This window comes from Spinacia oleracea, chromosome 1, assembly GCF_020520425.1.
Source record: "Spinacia oleracea cultivar Varoflay chromosome 1, BTI_SOV_V1, whole genome shotgun sequence".
NCBI classification, from domain to species: Eukaryota; Viridiplantae; Streptophyta; class Magnoliopsida; order Caryophyllales; family Amaranthaceae; genus Spinacia; species Spinacia oleracea.
The window spans coordinates 66588786-66604416 of NC_079487.1; the positions used below are offsets into that span (position 1 = coordinate 66588786).

The following is a 15631-nucleotide window of genomic DNA, read 5'->3' on the forward strand; positions in this document are numbered from 1 at the left end:
TCGCCCTTAAGGTACTTAGAATTTTCGGCACATATAGGCAATTGTATGACTGAATTTTTGCTCTCAAAAATCACTTTTGAATACTTGAATACTCGATATAAATTGTGAGCATTGATCACCTATTTATAGGGCATGGGTATCGGATATTAGAATCCTACTAGGAAACGATTTAGTGAATCTGAATTAATCTAAAATTCAATCACTTAATTTATCTAGTAGACTTAGGAAATTAATCTTTATACGAATCCTAACCGATCAAGGTTTCGTACGCAAGCACAAACACTCACGCAGGCGCAGCAGCCCACGAGGGGCGCCATGCGCGCGCGCGCTGAGCCCAGGCCCAGCAAGTGCTCGTAGCCCACGAGGGGCGCGCGCCTGCTGGCCTTGCTCTCGCGTTTGGGCTTTGCTAGGCGTTGGGCTTAGCTTCGTGCTAGGCCTTGCATCTATCAAGCTCGTCCGATGTTTATTCGTACGATACGCTTCCGATTAAATTCCCGGTTTCCGGAATTCATTTCCGATACGAACAATATTTAATATTTCCGATTCCGGAATCAATTTCCGTTTCGAACAAATATTTAATATTTCCGTTTCCGGAATTATTTTCCGATTCCGATAATATTTCCGATTCTGACAATATTTCCGTTTCGGGCAATATTTCCGATTCCGGCAATATTTCCATTTCCGATAATATTTTCCGATACGTACCATGTTTCCGTTTCCGGAAACATCTACGACTTGGATAATATTTATATTTCCGATACGATCCATATTTCCGTTTCCGGCAATATCATCGTTTCCGGAGTATTCATTTCTTGCCTGTGACGATCTTAGCTCCCACTGAAACCAAGATCCGTCGATTCCGAATATCCATAGATGGAGTATTTAATGCCATTAAATACTTGATCCGTTTACGTACTATTTGTGTGACCCTACGGGTTCAGTCAAGAGTAAGCTGTGGATTAATATCATTAATTCCACTTGAACTGAAGCGGCCTCTAGCTAGGCATTCAGCTCACTTGATCTGACTGAATTATTAACTTGTTAATTAATACGTAACCGCATTTATTAGACTTAACATTGAATGCATACTTGGACCAAGGGCATTATTTCCTTCAGAAAGAAGTTTAGTTCTCCCATCATGCTCATTTGAAATTCATGCTGCATTAAGTCAGAGAATTCCTTGCAAAGATCCTCATTAGTAGCACCAAATATGATATCATCAACATAGATTTGAACAATTAGTATATCTGTATTTCTGGATTTAAGGAACAGGGTTCTGTCAACCTTACCTCGATTGAATTGATTGTCTAGTAGAAAATGAGAGAGGCGTTCATACCAGGCTCTTGGAGCTTGTTTCAGTCCATATAGTGCCTTGTCCAGTTTGTAAACATGTGCAGGATATTCTGGATCTTCAAATCCTGGCGGTTGTTCCACATAAACCTCTTCCTTGAGGATTCCGTTTAGGAAGGCACATTTTACATCCATTTTATAGAGTTTGAATCCCATGTATGATGCAAATGCTATAAGTATGCGTATTGCTTCCATTCTTGCAACTGGAGCAAAAGCCTCTTCAAAATCTATTCCTTCTTGTTGATTGTACCCTTTGACAACCAATCTTGCCTTGTTCCTGGTGATCGTTGCATGTTCGTCTTGTTTGTTTCGGAAGACCCACTTGAGACCTATTACTCGATTGTTCAATGGTGTAGGCTCAAGGTGCCATACTTTGTTCCTGTCAAATTCATTGAGCTCTTCCTGCATGGCAATGATCCAATCAGAGTCAGTTAGTGCTTCTTTATAATTTTTAGGTTCAATCATGGATAATAAGCATAGAAAGCACAAAAGTTTTTGAGTTGCGATCTCGTTGTTATTCCACGTCCAAGATCACTAATTATTTGGTCGAGTGGGTGTAAGCTTTGATGTTTCCAAGGTCTGGGTTGGAATGGTGTAGTTGTTTCTTCAGTGGGTTGTTCCACTTGTTCATTTGTCTCTGTATGTTCTTCGGTCTGTGCCGGTTCCTCTTCAGCTGTGCCATCTTCAGGTGTTTCTTTATTTTGAGCTTGTTCTTCCATTTGAGAATATTTTCTTATCTCTTCGTCTTCTGTTTCTCTAGTAAGTCCAAGTTCGAAGTTTCCATCAGTGGTTGTACCTGTAACAAAGTTTTGAGAGTCAGTTTCATCAAATATAATATGTATGCTTTCTTCCATGCACATGGTGCTTTTGTTAAACACTCGATATGCTTTGCTGTTTGAGGCATATCCTAAGAAAATGGCTTCATCACTTCGTGCATCAAATTTTCCCAGTTGATCCTTCCCATTGTTGTGGACGAAACATTTGCAACCAAAAATTCTGAGATGTGTTATTGAGGGTTTTCTTCCTTTATACAGTTCATATGGGGTCTTGTTCTTGATAGCTCTAATCAGTACTCGATTGAGTATATAGCATGCAGTATTTAGAGCTTCGGCCCAGAAACTTTTGGGGAGTCCACTAGCAATCAGCATTGTTCTTGTCATGTCTTCAAGAGTTCGGTTCTTTCTTTCTACTACTCCATTTTGTTGGGGTGTTCTTGGAGCTGAGAAATTATGATTTATTCCTGAATTCTTACATAAGTCATCGAACTTCTTGTTTTGAAATTATGTACCATGATCTGACCTGATGTGGACCAATTTGTGATTGCTTTGACGTTGAACCCTAGAGGAAAATGCTAAGAATTCTTCAAATGTTTCTTCCTTGCTAGCTAGGAAAATCACCCATGTGTATCTTGAGAAGTCATCCACAATTACAAGTACATACTTCTTTCCACTCCTGCTCTGAGTTCTCATTGGTCCACATAAATCCATGTGGATCAATTCCAGTGGTTTTGTTGTACTGATTACTCCCTTAGATTTAAAAGATGTTCTTACTTGCTTACCTTTGATGCAGGCATCACAAACTGATAATTTTGCGAACTTTGTATTCGGAAGACCTGTGACTAAATTTTTTGAATTCAACTTGTTCATTAGAGAAAAACTAGCATGACCAAACCTTTTGTGCCATAACAAAGGATCATCTTCAATAACGCTGAGACAGGTCAGATTGGAGTGAGGAACAAAGTTAAGGTTGACCACATAGGTGTTCCCTTTCCTCTGTCCCTCTAAGATCACTGTTTCAGTGTTACTGTTGATGATTAGACATTTATTTAAGAAGAATTTTGCATAGTTTCCTTTGTCACAGAATTGAGAAATACTTAAGAGACTATGTCCTAGACCTTCAACTAAAAATACATTATCAATGGAGTGAGACTTTGACTTACCGACCTTGCCAATACCAATGATGTTACCTTTCTTGTTATCGCCAAAAGTCACAGTTCCACCTTCATAGGTCGTGAGTGAGAGAAATCTGTTCCTATCTCCTATCATGTACTTGGAACAACCACTGTCTAGGTACCATGTTTTGTTCCCCCTCACTTCGACCTGCATGATAAATTTAGTTAGAGTTTTTAGGAACCTAGCATAGCTTGGGTTCCTTGCTTGGAATCAAATCACTTTTCTTTACCCATTTAGTTTTGGTGAGATCGATGTTCTTTTCCAAGCCTCTTTGGTTTTTAGGACAAGAGACTCTATAATGACCAATTAGACCACAGAAGGTGCATACTATGTCACTGTAGAGTTCTACTCTGGTCTTTCTATGGTGATGTTTCTTGTGATTGAAACCTAATCCTCCTGTGCGTTTGGTTCTAGCTTCTTCTATCCATTTAGGTGTTCCTTCTATTCTGTGTCTAGTCTTTCTAGCCAATTCTCCTTCTAGGTTAGTCTTTTCTTGGTGAATCTTGACTAGTTCAAGTTGAGTTCTTTCTAGCTCATTTTTATAAAGGGTTTTGGTCTTGGCTATTTCTAGGTCAATCAGTTCTTGTTTTAGCCAGGAGTTCTCATTTCTCAAGGCTTCACAAATTTCTTTTATGTGAAGGTTCTGATCAAAGATACTAAAGAAATGATTGTCGATATCTATGTTTGTATTTTTGGTCCATTCTAACTCCTCAGTGAGTTCTTTGACAGTTGTTTGGTGTTTCTTATCCGAATCTAATTTTTCTTTTAGGAGTTCCTCATAGTCACTAGTGAGACAGGAAAGCAGGTCAAACAGTTCTAATTTAGACAGAGATTCTAATCTACTTTTAATTTGAACAAGACTTGCCTGGAATTTTTCAGATTCTGAGTGTTAGGTTATGATACATATGACAATTCATAGATCATGCGGAAAAACCATTTAGCCAGGAATACATATTATTTACACATAATCATATAGCATAGTTTAGATGCATACTCTTTGTTGCGTGCCTTCCCTAGCTGCGCCCGAACCGAACAAGAACAAGTCTTTAGGACTCCAAGTGTCGTCCCTCCGTAGATAGTCCACAGCACGTCCGGATCCGCCTTAAGATTGACCAACTAGAATCGCCCTTAAGGTACTAATAATTTTCGGCACTTTTAGGCAAGATATGTGACTGAATTTTTCTCTCAAAAACTCACTTTGAATACTTGAAAACTCGTTATAAATTGTGAACCCAGGCCACATATTTATAGGGGTATGGAAAGAGAATTGGAATCCTACTAGGATACGAATTAATTAAATTAGAATCCTAGTGAAACTCTTATTTAATTAATTTATCAAATAGGATTAGGAATTTAATCATTAAACGAATCCTGTACGTTTTAGGTTTCGTATGTGAACACAAACACTCACGCACGCACAGCAGCCCACGAGGGGCGCCATGCGCGCGCGCGCACAGCCCGAGCAACGCAGCTCACGACTGCCGCAGCCTTGGGCGCGCGCTGGGCCTGCCTTGCGGTGGGCCTGGCGCAGTCTTGGGCTGGCGTGTTGTGGCGCGCGTTTCCCTTGCTGGACGTGGGCCTGGCTTCGTGCTGGGCCTTCGTCTAGCAAGCTCGTCCGATGCTAATTCGTACGACGCGCTTCCGATTAATTTTCTGATTCCGGAATTCATTTCCGATACGAACAATATTTAACATTTCCGATTCCGGAATTAATTTCCGTTTCGAACAAATATTTAATATTTCCGTTTCCGGAATTATTTTCCGATTCCGATAATATTTCCGATTCAGACAATATTTCCGTTTCCGGCAATATTTCCGATTCCGGCAATATTTCTATTTCCGATAATATTTCCCGATACGTACCATGTTTCCGTTTCCGGCAACATCTACGACTTGGATAATATTTATATTTCCGATACGATCCATATTTCCGTTTCCGGCAATATCATCATTCCTGGAGTATTCATTTCTTGCCTGTGACGATCTCAGCTCTCACTGAAACCAAGATCAGTCGATTCCGAATATCCATAGATGGAGTATTTAATGCCATTAAATACTTGATCCGTTTACGTACTATTTGTGTGACCCTACGGGTTCAGTCAAGAGTAAGCTGTGGATTAATATCATTAATTCCAATTGAACTGAAGCGGCCTCTAGCTAGGCATTCAGCTCACTTGATCTCACTGAATTATTAACTTGTTAATTAATACTGAACCGCATTTATTAGACTTAACATTGAATGCATACTTGGACCAAGGGCATTATTTCCTTCAGTCTCCCACTTGTCCTTAGGGACAAGTGTGCATTTCCTAATTCCTTTGTCGCTCGATGCTTGCTCTTGAACATAAGGTAAGAGTTGTCATCCTTATTATGTCCAGAGGTGTTCCTCGGTTTCAGAGTTCAACTTATCAAATAAACAGATAATCATAGCCTATGATTCATCCGAGCACGGCCATGCATTTCACAGTTTCTAGCTCTCCGAGTGGCCTTGTACAACTTTTAAGCATCTCATCCCGATTTATGGGAGGACAATCCCAATCTTGCGATCTTGAGATTAGACTTCATTTGATAGGTGATTACCTGAGCGTTGCCTTTATAGCCTCGTTTTACGGTGCGACGGTTGGTCAACGTCAAAGTAACCAATTCTCAAACAAGTAATCTCAAATCACTCAGGTATTGAGGATTTAGTGTCTAATAATTTTAATGAAATTTACTTATGACAGATTTTCATCTCTTACAGTAAAGTTTCATAGGTCTTGTCCGATACTAGTCTTCACAAAGTAAGTATCTATGCCAATGATTATGACATTGCCATGTCCACATAGTTCAAGAAACAGAACTACTAGTCATCTTGCATTCTAATCGTCTAACGTTTTCTATGCGTCCAATTTTATAGAAAACTCCGACTAGGGACCATTTTCAACCTTTGACATTCAAGTTCACTTGATAGACATTTCTTAGTCACAAGACTGGTCCTGACAGTCTATCTTGAATATATCGTCAAATTGAAGGGACTCATCATTTAATAAACCACAAATTAAATGGAAAAATGAATTCTCTTCATTTATTGTGAATGATTAACCAATAATGTTTTACAAAGATTTAAACTCTAAAACTTTAAAACATTAAACAGAGACATCAAAGTCATTCTCCAATATGCTTGATTCCCATAGCTGCAGTGTGCGAGTTGTGCTTCGCCTGCGGCAGAGGTTTAGTCAATGGATCTGATATGTTGTCATCAGTTCAAATTTTGCTTATCTCGACTTCTTTTCTTTCAACGAACTCTCGTAGAAGGTGAAATCTACGAAGTACATGCTTGACTCTCTGGTGGTGTCTAGGCTCCTTTGCCTGTGCAATAGCTCCGTTATTATCACAATACAGGGCTATTGGTCCTTTAATGGAGGGGAATACACCAAGTTCACCTATGAACTTCCTTAGCCATATAGCTTCCTTTGCTGCTTCATGTGCAGCAATGTACTCCGCTTCAGTTGTAGAATCCGCAATGGTGCTTTGCTTAGCACTTTTCCAGCTTACTGCTCCTCCGTTGAGGCAGAAGACAAACCCAGACTGTGATCTGAAATCATCTTTGTCGGTTTGGAAACTTGCGTCCGTATGGCCTTTAACAATTAATTCATCATCTCCACCATAGACCAGGAAGTCATCTTTGTGCCTTTTCAGGTACTTCAGAATATTCTTGGCAGCAGTCCAATGCGCCTCTCCTGGGTCTGACTGGTATCTGCTCGTAGCACTGAGTGCGTACGCAACATCCGGGCGTGTACATATCATAGCATACATTATTGAACCAATCAATGATGCATATGGAATCCCATTCATTCGTCTACGCTCATCAAGTGTTTTTGGGCACTGATTCTTGCTTAGAGTCATTCCATGAGACATGGGTATGTAGCCTCGCTTGGAGTCCGCCATCTTGAACCTATCAAGCACCTTATTGATATAAGTGCTTTGACTAAGTCCAATCATCCTTTTAGATCTATCTCTGTAAATCTTGATGCCCAATATGTACTGTGCTTCTCCTAGATCTTTCATCGAAAAACATTTCCCAAGCCAAATCTTGACAGAGTTCAACATAGGAATGTCATTTCCGATAAGTAATATGTCGTCGACATATAATACTAGGAAAGCAATTTTGCTCCCACTGACCTTCTTGTATACACAAGATTCGTCTGCGTTCTTGATGAAACCAAAGTCACTGACTGCTTCATCAAAACGTATATTCCAGCTCCTGGATGCCTGCTTCAATCCGTAGATTGACTTCTTTAGCTTGCATACCTTTTTAGCATTCTTTGGATCCTCAAAACCTTCAGGCTGTGTCATAAACACAGTTTCTGTTAAAACGCCGTTTAAGAAAGCAGTTTTGACATCCATCTGCCATATTTCGTAATCGTAATATGCAGCGATTGCTAACATTATCCGAATAGACTTTAGCATTGCAACTGGTGAAAAGGTTTCATCGTAATCCACACCGTGGACTTGCCTGTAACCTTTTGCAACCAATCTAGCTTTGAAAACTTCAAGTTTCCTATCCTTGTCCTTTTTCAGTTTGAAAACCCATTTGCTTCCAATGGCTTGGTAGCCATCTGGCAAATCGACCAAATCCCATACTTGGTTTTCAGACATGGAGTCTAATTCAGATTGCATGGCTTCTTGCCATTGCTTGGAGCTAGGGCTCGTCATAGCTTGTTTGTAAGTCGCAGGTTCATCACTTTCAAGTAATAGAACGTCATAGCTCTCGTTCGTCAAAATACCTAAGTACCTTTCCGGTTGAGATCTATATCTTTGCGATCTACGCGGGGTAACATTTCTAGTTTGACCATGATTCTCACTAGATTCTTCTAAAGATCTCTGAGTTTCATCCTGAATGTCATCTTGAGCATTCTCTAGAGTTTGTTGTTCGACTCGAATTTCTTCGAGGTCTACTTTTCTCCCACTTGTCATTTTGGAAATGTGATCTTTCTCCAAAAAGACACCATCTCGAGCAACAAACACCTTGTTCTCAGATGTATTGTAGAAGTAATACCCCTTTGTTTCCTTTGGATAGCCCACAAGGATACATTTGTCAGATTTTGGATGAAGTTTGTCTGAAATTAATCGTTTGACGTATACTTCACATCCCCAAATCTTAAGAAAAGACACATTTGGAGGCTTTCCAAACCATAATTCGTATGGAGTCTTTTCGACAGCTTTAGACGGAGCTCTATTTATAGTGAGTGCAGCTGTATTTAGTGCATGTCCCCAAAATTCTAATGGAAGTTTGGCCTGACCCATCATTGACCTGACCATGTCTAGCAAGGTTCTGTTCCTCCGTTCTGACACACCGTTCCATTGTGGTGTTCCAGGAGGAGTCAATTCTGATAGAATTCCACATTCTTTCAGATGGTCATCAAATTCATAGCTCATATATTCACCGCCTCTATCAGACCGCAGTGCCTTAATCTTCTTGCCTAATTGATTCTCTACTTCACTCTGAAATTCCTTGAATTTGTCAAAGGATTCAGACTTATGCTTCATTAGGTAGACATAACAATATCTACTGAAGTCATCAGTGAAAGTGATAAAGTAGCTGAAACCACCTCTAGCATTTGTACTCATTGGTCCACATACATCTGTATGGATTAAACCCAATAGTTCATTTGCTCTTTCTCCAACTTTAGAGAAAGGTTGCTTTGTCATTTTGCCAAGTAAACATGATTCGCATTTACCATAATCCTCTAAGTCAAATGGTTCTAGAATTCCTTCCTTTTGAAGTCTTTCTAAGCGTTTCAAGTTTATATGACCTAATCGACAATGCCACAGATAGGTGAGATCTGAATCATCCTTTTTGGCCTTTTTGGTATTTATGTTATATACTTGTTTGTCGTGATCTAATAAATAAAGTCCATTGACTAATCTAGCAGATCCATAAAACATCTCTTTAAAATAAAACGAACAACTATTGTCTTTTATTAAAAAGGAAAATCCCTTAGCATCTAAGCAAGAAACTGAAATGATGTTTTTAGTAAGACTTGGAACATGGAAACATTCTTCCAGTTCCAAAACTAGCCCGGAGGGCAACGACAAATAGTAAGTTCCTACAGCTAATGCAGCAATCCGTGCTCCATTTCCCACTCGTAGGTCGACTTCACCCTTGCTTAACTTTCTACTTCTTCTTAGTCCCTGTGGATTGGAACATAAGTGTGAGCCACAACCTGTATCTAATACCCAAGAAGTTGAATTAGCAAGTATACAGTCTATAACGAAAATACCTGAAGATGGAACGACTGTTCCGTTCTTCTGATCTTCCTTTAGCTTTGGACATTCTCTTTTGTAATGGCCTATTCCATCACAATAAAGACAGCTTGATGTGGATTTGTCCTGCTTTGATTTAGCATTGCCCTTGGACTTTCCACCTTTCTTGAACGGTCTCCTTCTAGCCTTGAGTAAATCTTTGGCTTCACAGTCCAGTATTATTTCAGCCTTTCTGACAAGGTGAACAAATTCTGCAACTGTTTCTTCTCTTGGTTCACTTAGGTATAGTTGCTTGAAGCGACCAAACCCACTGTGTAGTGAATTGAGCAAGATAGAGACTGACATCCTTTCGCTTATTGGTGTTCCTAGTAGACTTAGGCGATCAAAGTATGAACGCATAAGATCCACATGGAACCTCAGTGGGACGCCTACCCTCTGTTTAGTGCGAAGGAGCTGAACATGTGTTTCTTGGACCTCCATCCTATAACACCTGTTGGGAGAACTAACCTTTAGACCAGACATTGATTCAATCAACTCATGGACGTTCAGGTCTCTGTCCTCCGTGCTTCCACGACAGATATCCCTCAGATTCTTGATGAGCGTAAAAGGTTCATAGGCTACAAACCTTCTAGCCCAATCATCAGGGATATTGTTCAGCATGAGACTCATAACCTTTTTGAGATCCGCATCCCAGGCGTAAAATCTCTCAGGGGTCATGTCTCTGGCATAGTAGCTTGGCATGGGATGTGACAGTACATACTCAAGTCCATTGAGTTTGACTATTTCAACTAGCTTAGCTTCCCATTCAAGAAAATTTGCCAGGTTCAGCTTGACCATAAGCTCAGAACCTATGATGATGTTTTGATTGTTGTTTGCCATATTAAAAACTACAATTGAAAAGAATAAACAAATAAATAACCATTCACAGTTTCTCTTAATAAACTTAAATTCTAGCATACATGCATAATTCAATGTTTATTAAGCATTTTATTCAAGTTATGTGTTCCGGCAGGTGTGAATAAAATGATTCCAAGATACTAAAATCATTGAAGAACTAAGCACAGTTTGTCGACTTAATCCTAAAACATCTTAGGTAAGCAAAAGCCTTTTGCTAATAGTCTAGAAACTATTCTTGGTTGATAGGTATGTCTAAGAACTTATTAGGTAAACCTATCGATTTTGCCACGACATAAAAGGACTCCTTACTTATATCGTTGAGTTTCACCAAAACTAACATGTACTCACAATTATTTGTGTACCTTGCCCCTTTAGGACCAATAAGTAACACCTCGCTGAGCGAAAACTATTACTAGATTGATGTAAAGGATATCCAAGCAAGTGTATATTTTGGCATGGCACCTTATAACTCAATTTTTAAGTTTGGAACTTAAGGCTCTTACTATGTTGGTTAGATTTTAAGTGAACTAAAATCCTTAATCATGCAACATAATCAAGCTTTTGATCTCATGCATTTTAAGACATATTTAAAAGCAATAAATAACTTAAAACATGCATAAGATAAATGTGATCTAGTATGGCCCGACTTCATCTTGAAGCTTCAACTTCAAAGTCCGTCTCGAAAATCTCTGTGGGAGGCACCATTTTCTTCAAATAGGATAAGCTATAATTAAAACTAATTACAACTATTTGATGGTACGCAGACCATATTTGAATTTGAAAAACGACTTTGGTACTTTAGACCAATTACATTCAAATTAATGGTACACAGACCATATTTTCTATCCTATTTGGGCCATACTAGTCACTTCATAACCTGCAAAACAGTACATATACAATATATACCATTCACCCATTCATTATCATGAATGGCCCACATAGCTGGTTAGTAAAACACATTATGCATCACGTAAACATTTGCAGCAATTAATCAAGGGCACCAATAATCTACCAATTATTCAGTCCTTATTAATTCTAATCAAGTTGTTTTAACCTTAAGGATTTGTAGACCTAATCAAGAGTTTATGACTAAAAAGGGCTCCCACTCAAACCAATAAATTCATATGCTTTACTAATTTTAAACATAAAAATGTATTTCTAGTCTAACCGGAAACATACAAATTTAATTAAAATTTAAAGCTCATATAAATTTATAATTGAATCCAAACGTTTAATTTAATTTCAGTCGTATTTAAATTAATTCATGATTTTAATTTTAGTAAAATAATTAGAATAAATAAAATTTATTATAATTACAATATTCAAAATTAAAATCCAAGAAAATAATTAAAATTATTAATTTTAAAATTAATTAAAATTACGTAAACTGAAAATTTCAAATTAAACATTCAAAACGATCTAATCGCAACGCAAACACCCTACGCATCGCACGCCCATGGGCCACACGCACACAGCCATCGCTGGCCATGTGCGCGCAGCCCATGCGCTGCGTCGCATAGCTGCTGCTTCTACCCTTCGCAAGCCATCGCGCGAGCTGGTGCTCGCTGCGCGCGCGCCAGCGCTCGATGCACGCGAGCATGTGCTCGCTGCGCGCGCGCCAGCGCTCGATGCACGCGAACCATCGCTCGCTGCGTTCGTTCGCTAGCGCTCGCTGCACGCGGGCCAGCGCTCGCTTCGTGCACTCGCCAGCGCATGATGTGCGCGCTCGCTAGCGCTCGCTTGGTGCGAGCCAGCGCTCGCTGCGCGCGGCATCGACGCTGGGCGCAGCACTCGTGGCACGCGAGCTTGCGCTCGCTGCGCGCGAGGTTGCGCGCTCTTGCGCGAGGCAGTGCGCGTTGTGGCGCAGCTCGCTTGCTGCCCACACGCGACTGCCGTGCCTTGCCTTCGCCCATGCCCATTCGTCCATTGCTCATAGCCCACGACACAAGGCAGGGCTGTTGCCTTGTGCTCGTGCACCATGCCCTTGCTCATTGCATTCGTGCCGCATGGGCGACGAGCTCCCTTGCTCGTCGTCGCATGCCCGCACTATACAACACCCCTTAAGGGTAACACGTAGCGTCCATTGCTTTGTGCGTGCAAGTTATATGAACGAATCGCATAAAATTTAAAAAAAATTATATTTAAAATTAATGACAAATTAATAAATTAATATTAATTTTATAATTTTAGGGCGAAAAATCGAAAATTTATTATTCAATTGATTTCCGATTAACATGGATTCAAGTCTAGGTCATAAAAATTTAAAATTTATCATAAATTTACAATTTTTATGGTGGTTTTTAATCATAGGTATCTAATTAAATTATAATTAATTATGAAAATCAAATTAATTCTAAATTATTCTAATTTTCAACAAATTAATCATAATTACAAATTAGATTGCATAATTAACAAGGCTAGGCATTCAAACTTGTTAAACATATACAGTAGGTCAATCAAAAATTCAAGATTTATCAACAAGAATCGCAAATATTTAATTTAACATCTTAAATTTACGAAATTTTGCATTCGAAAAACTAAAACCTTCGAAAAGTCATAGTTAGGCTTCGAATTTGAGAATTCTGGGTTCGAAAAGTCAAAATTTTAGAATGCCTTTTACATGCGGAATTGACACAAAAATCACTCGATTTGGATGAGTAACGAAGAAACTGCCGAAAAACTGCGAACGTATAATTAAATAAACGCAATTTGCAATTAATTAACAATTACGAAAATTAATCACCCCTTTTAATTCTTGCGAATTTGTAATATTTAACCATGTTCATGCAATTTAGATTATGAAAGTAATAAGAGGCTCGTGATACCACTGTTAGGTTATGATACATATGACAATTCATAAATCATGCGGAAAAACCATTTAGCCAGGAATACATATTATTTACACATAATCATATAGCATAGTTTAGATGCATACTCTTTGTTGCGTGCCTTCCCTAGCTGCGCCCGAACCGAACAAGAACAAGTCTTTAGGACTCCAAGTGTCGTCCCTCCGTAGATAGTCCACAGCACGTCCGGATCCGCCTTAAGATTGACCAACTAGAATCGCCCTTAAGGTACTAATAATTTTCGGCACTTTTAGGCAAGATATGTGACTGAATTTTTCTCTCAAAAACTCACTTTGAATACTTGAAAACTCGTTATAAATTGTGAACCCAGGCCACATATTTATAGGGGTATGGAAAGAGAATTGGAATCCTACTAGGATACGAATTAATTAAATTAGAATCCTAGTGAAACTCTTATTTAATTAATTTATCAAATAGGATTAGGAATTTAATCATTAAACGAATCCTGTACGTTTTAGGTTTCGTATGTGAACACAAACACTCACGCACGCACAGCAGCCCACGAGGGGCGCCATGCGCGCGCGCGCACAGCCCGAGCAACGCAGCCCACGACTGCCGCAGCCTTGGGCGCGCGCTGGGCCTGCCTTGCGGTGGGCCTGGCGCAGCCTTGGGCTGGCGTGTTGTGGCGCGCGTTTCCCTTGCTGGACGTGGGCATGGCTTCGTGCTGGGCCTTCGTCTAGCAAGCTCGTCCGATGCTAATTCGTACGACGCGCTTCCGATTAATTTTCTGATTCCGGAATTCATTTCCGATACGAACAATATTTAACATTTCCGATTCCGGAATTAATTTCTGTTTCGAACAAATATTTAATATTTCCGTTTCCAGAATTATTTTCCGATTCCGATAATATTTCCGATTCAGACAATATTTCCGTTTCCGGCAATATTTCCGATTCCGGCAATATTTCTATTTCCGATAATATTTCCCGATACGTACCATGTTTCCGTTTCCGGCAACATCTACGACTTGGATAATATTTATATTTCCGATACGATCCATATTTCCGTTTCCGGCAATATCATCGTTCCCGGAGTATTCATTTCTTGCCTGTGACGATCTCAGCTCTCACTGAAACCAAGATCCGTCGATTCCGAATATCCATAGATGGAGTATTTAATGCCATTAAATACTTGATCCGTTTACGTACTATTTGTGTGACCCTACGGGTTCAGTCAAGAGTAAGCTGTGGATTAATATCATTAATTCCACTTGAACTGAAGCGGCCTCTAGCTAGGCATTCAGCTCACTTGATCTCACTGAATTATTAACTTGTTAATTAATACTGAACCGCATTTATTAGACTTAACATTGAATGCATACTTGGACCAAGGGCATTATTTCCTTCACTCAGTCTGGTCCATCTTCTTCGTGTTCAGCTACAAGGCACAGGTGAGCTGTTTCTTCGTTAGGTTGATCATGTTCCTCATCTGAAGAAGAGTCTCCCCATGCAGCAATCATGGCTTTCCTTACATCAGTTTTAGAGAAAGGGTTCTTATTATCTTTGAATCTGTCTTTGGCTGTTTCCTTTCCTTTTCCTCGTTCTTGTTCCCAGAGGGGACATTCCCTGATGCGATGTTCCAGGTTTCCACACTTATGGCATCCAGTGTCAGTTTTGGAGAATTTTCGATTTGGTTTGCTTTTGTGATCTCCTTCTTTGTAATTTCTAAACATTCTTCTGAATCTTCTAGCAAATAGGGATGTCTCCTCATCTTCTTCAGAGTTATCATCATTTTTCAGTTTTTAGTGCAAGGGCTCTATTTTTTATACTCTCCGAGGGTCTTGCATTCAATTGTAGCTCATGGGTTAGGAGAGATCCAGCCAGCTGTTCCAGGTTGAACTTGGTGAAGTCTTTGGTTTCTTGAAGTGCAGTGACCTTGGCCATCCAAGGATCCTGTGGAAGACTCCTTAGAACCTTTCTTACTTGTTCTTCGGGTGTTATGATTTTCCCAAGAGAGTTCAATTCATTGATGATGTTTGTGAAGCGAGTGATCATGTCTTGAATTGTTTCAGAGGATTTCATGGTGAACAACTCATACTGGTGCATTAAGAGATTGATCTTTGATCTCTTGACTTCGTTTGTTCCTTCATGAGTGACTTGGAGCAGATCCCAAATCTATTTTGCATTTTTGCAACCCATTACTCTATTGTGCTCATTTGGACCCAGTCCACAGTGTAGAATTTCCACAGCCATGGCATTGAGTTCAAGCTTTTCATAGTCAGCTTTGTCAAATTCTGCTATCGCCTTGGGAACAGTTTCCCCAGAGGTACTTAGCTTAGTGACTTGGAAGTCTCCCACTTCAATAACTCTCCACACTTGA

General features: G+C 39.7%; 1 protein-coding gene across 1 annotated transcript; it reads right to left on the bottom strand.

Moving 5' to 3' along the window:
• Positions 1 to 2630: 2630 nt before the first annotated feature.
• Positions 2631 to 15357, bottom strand: LOC130465413 (uncharacterized). The gene is made up of 4 exons (XM_056834155.1): positions 15081 to 15357; positions 14701 to 15025; positions 3532 to 4087; positions 2631 to 3449 (listed from the first exon to the last, which is right to left on the bottom strand). The coding sequence occupies exons 1-4, from the start codon at positions 15355 to 15357 to the stop codon at positions 2631 to 2633; spliced, it is 1977 nt and encodes a 658-aa protein (XP_056690133.1).
• Between the last annotated feature and the right edge of the window lie 274 nt (positions 15358 to 15631).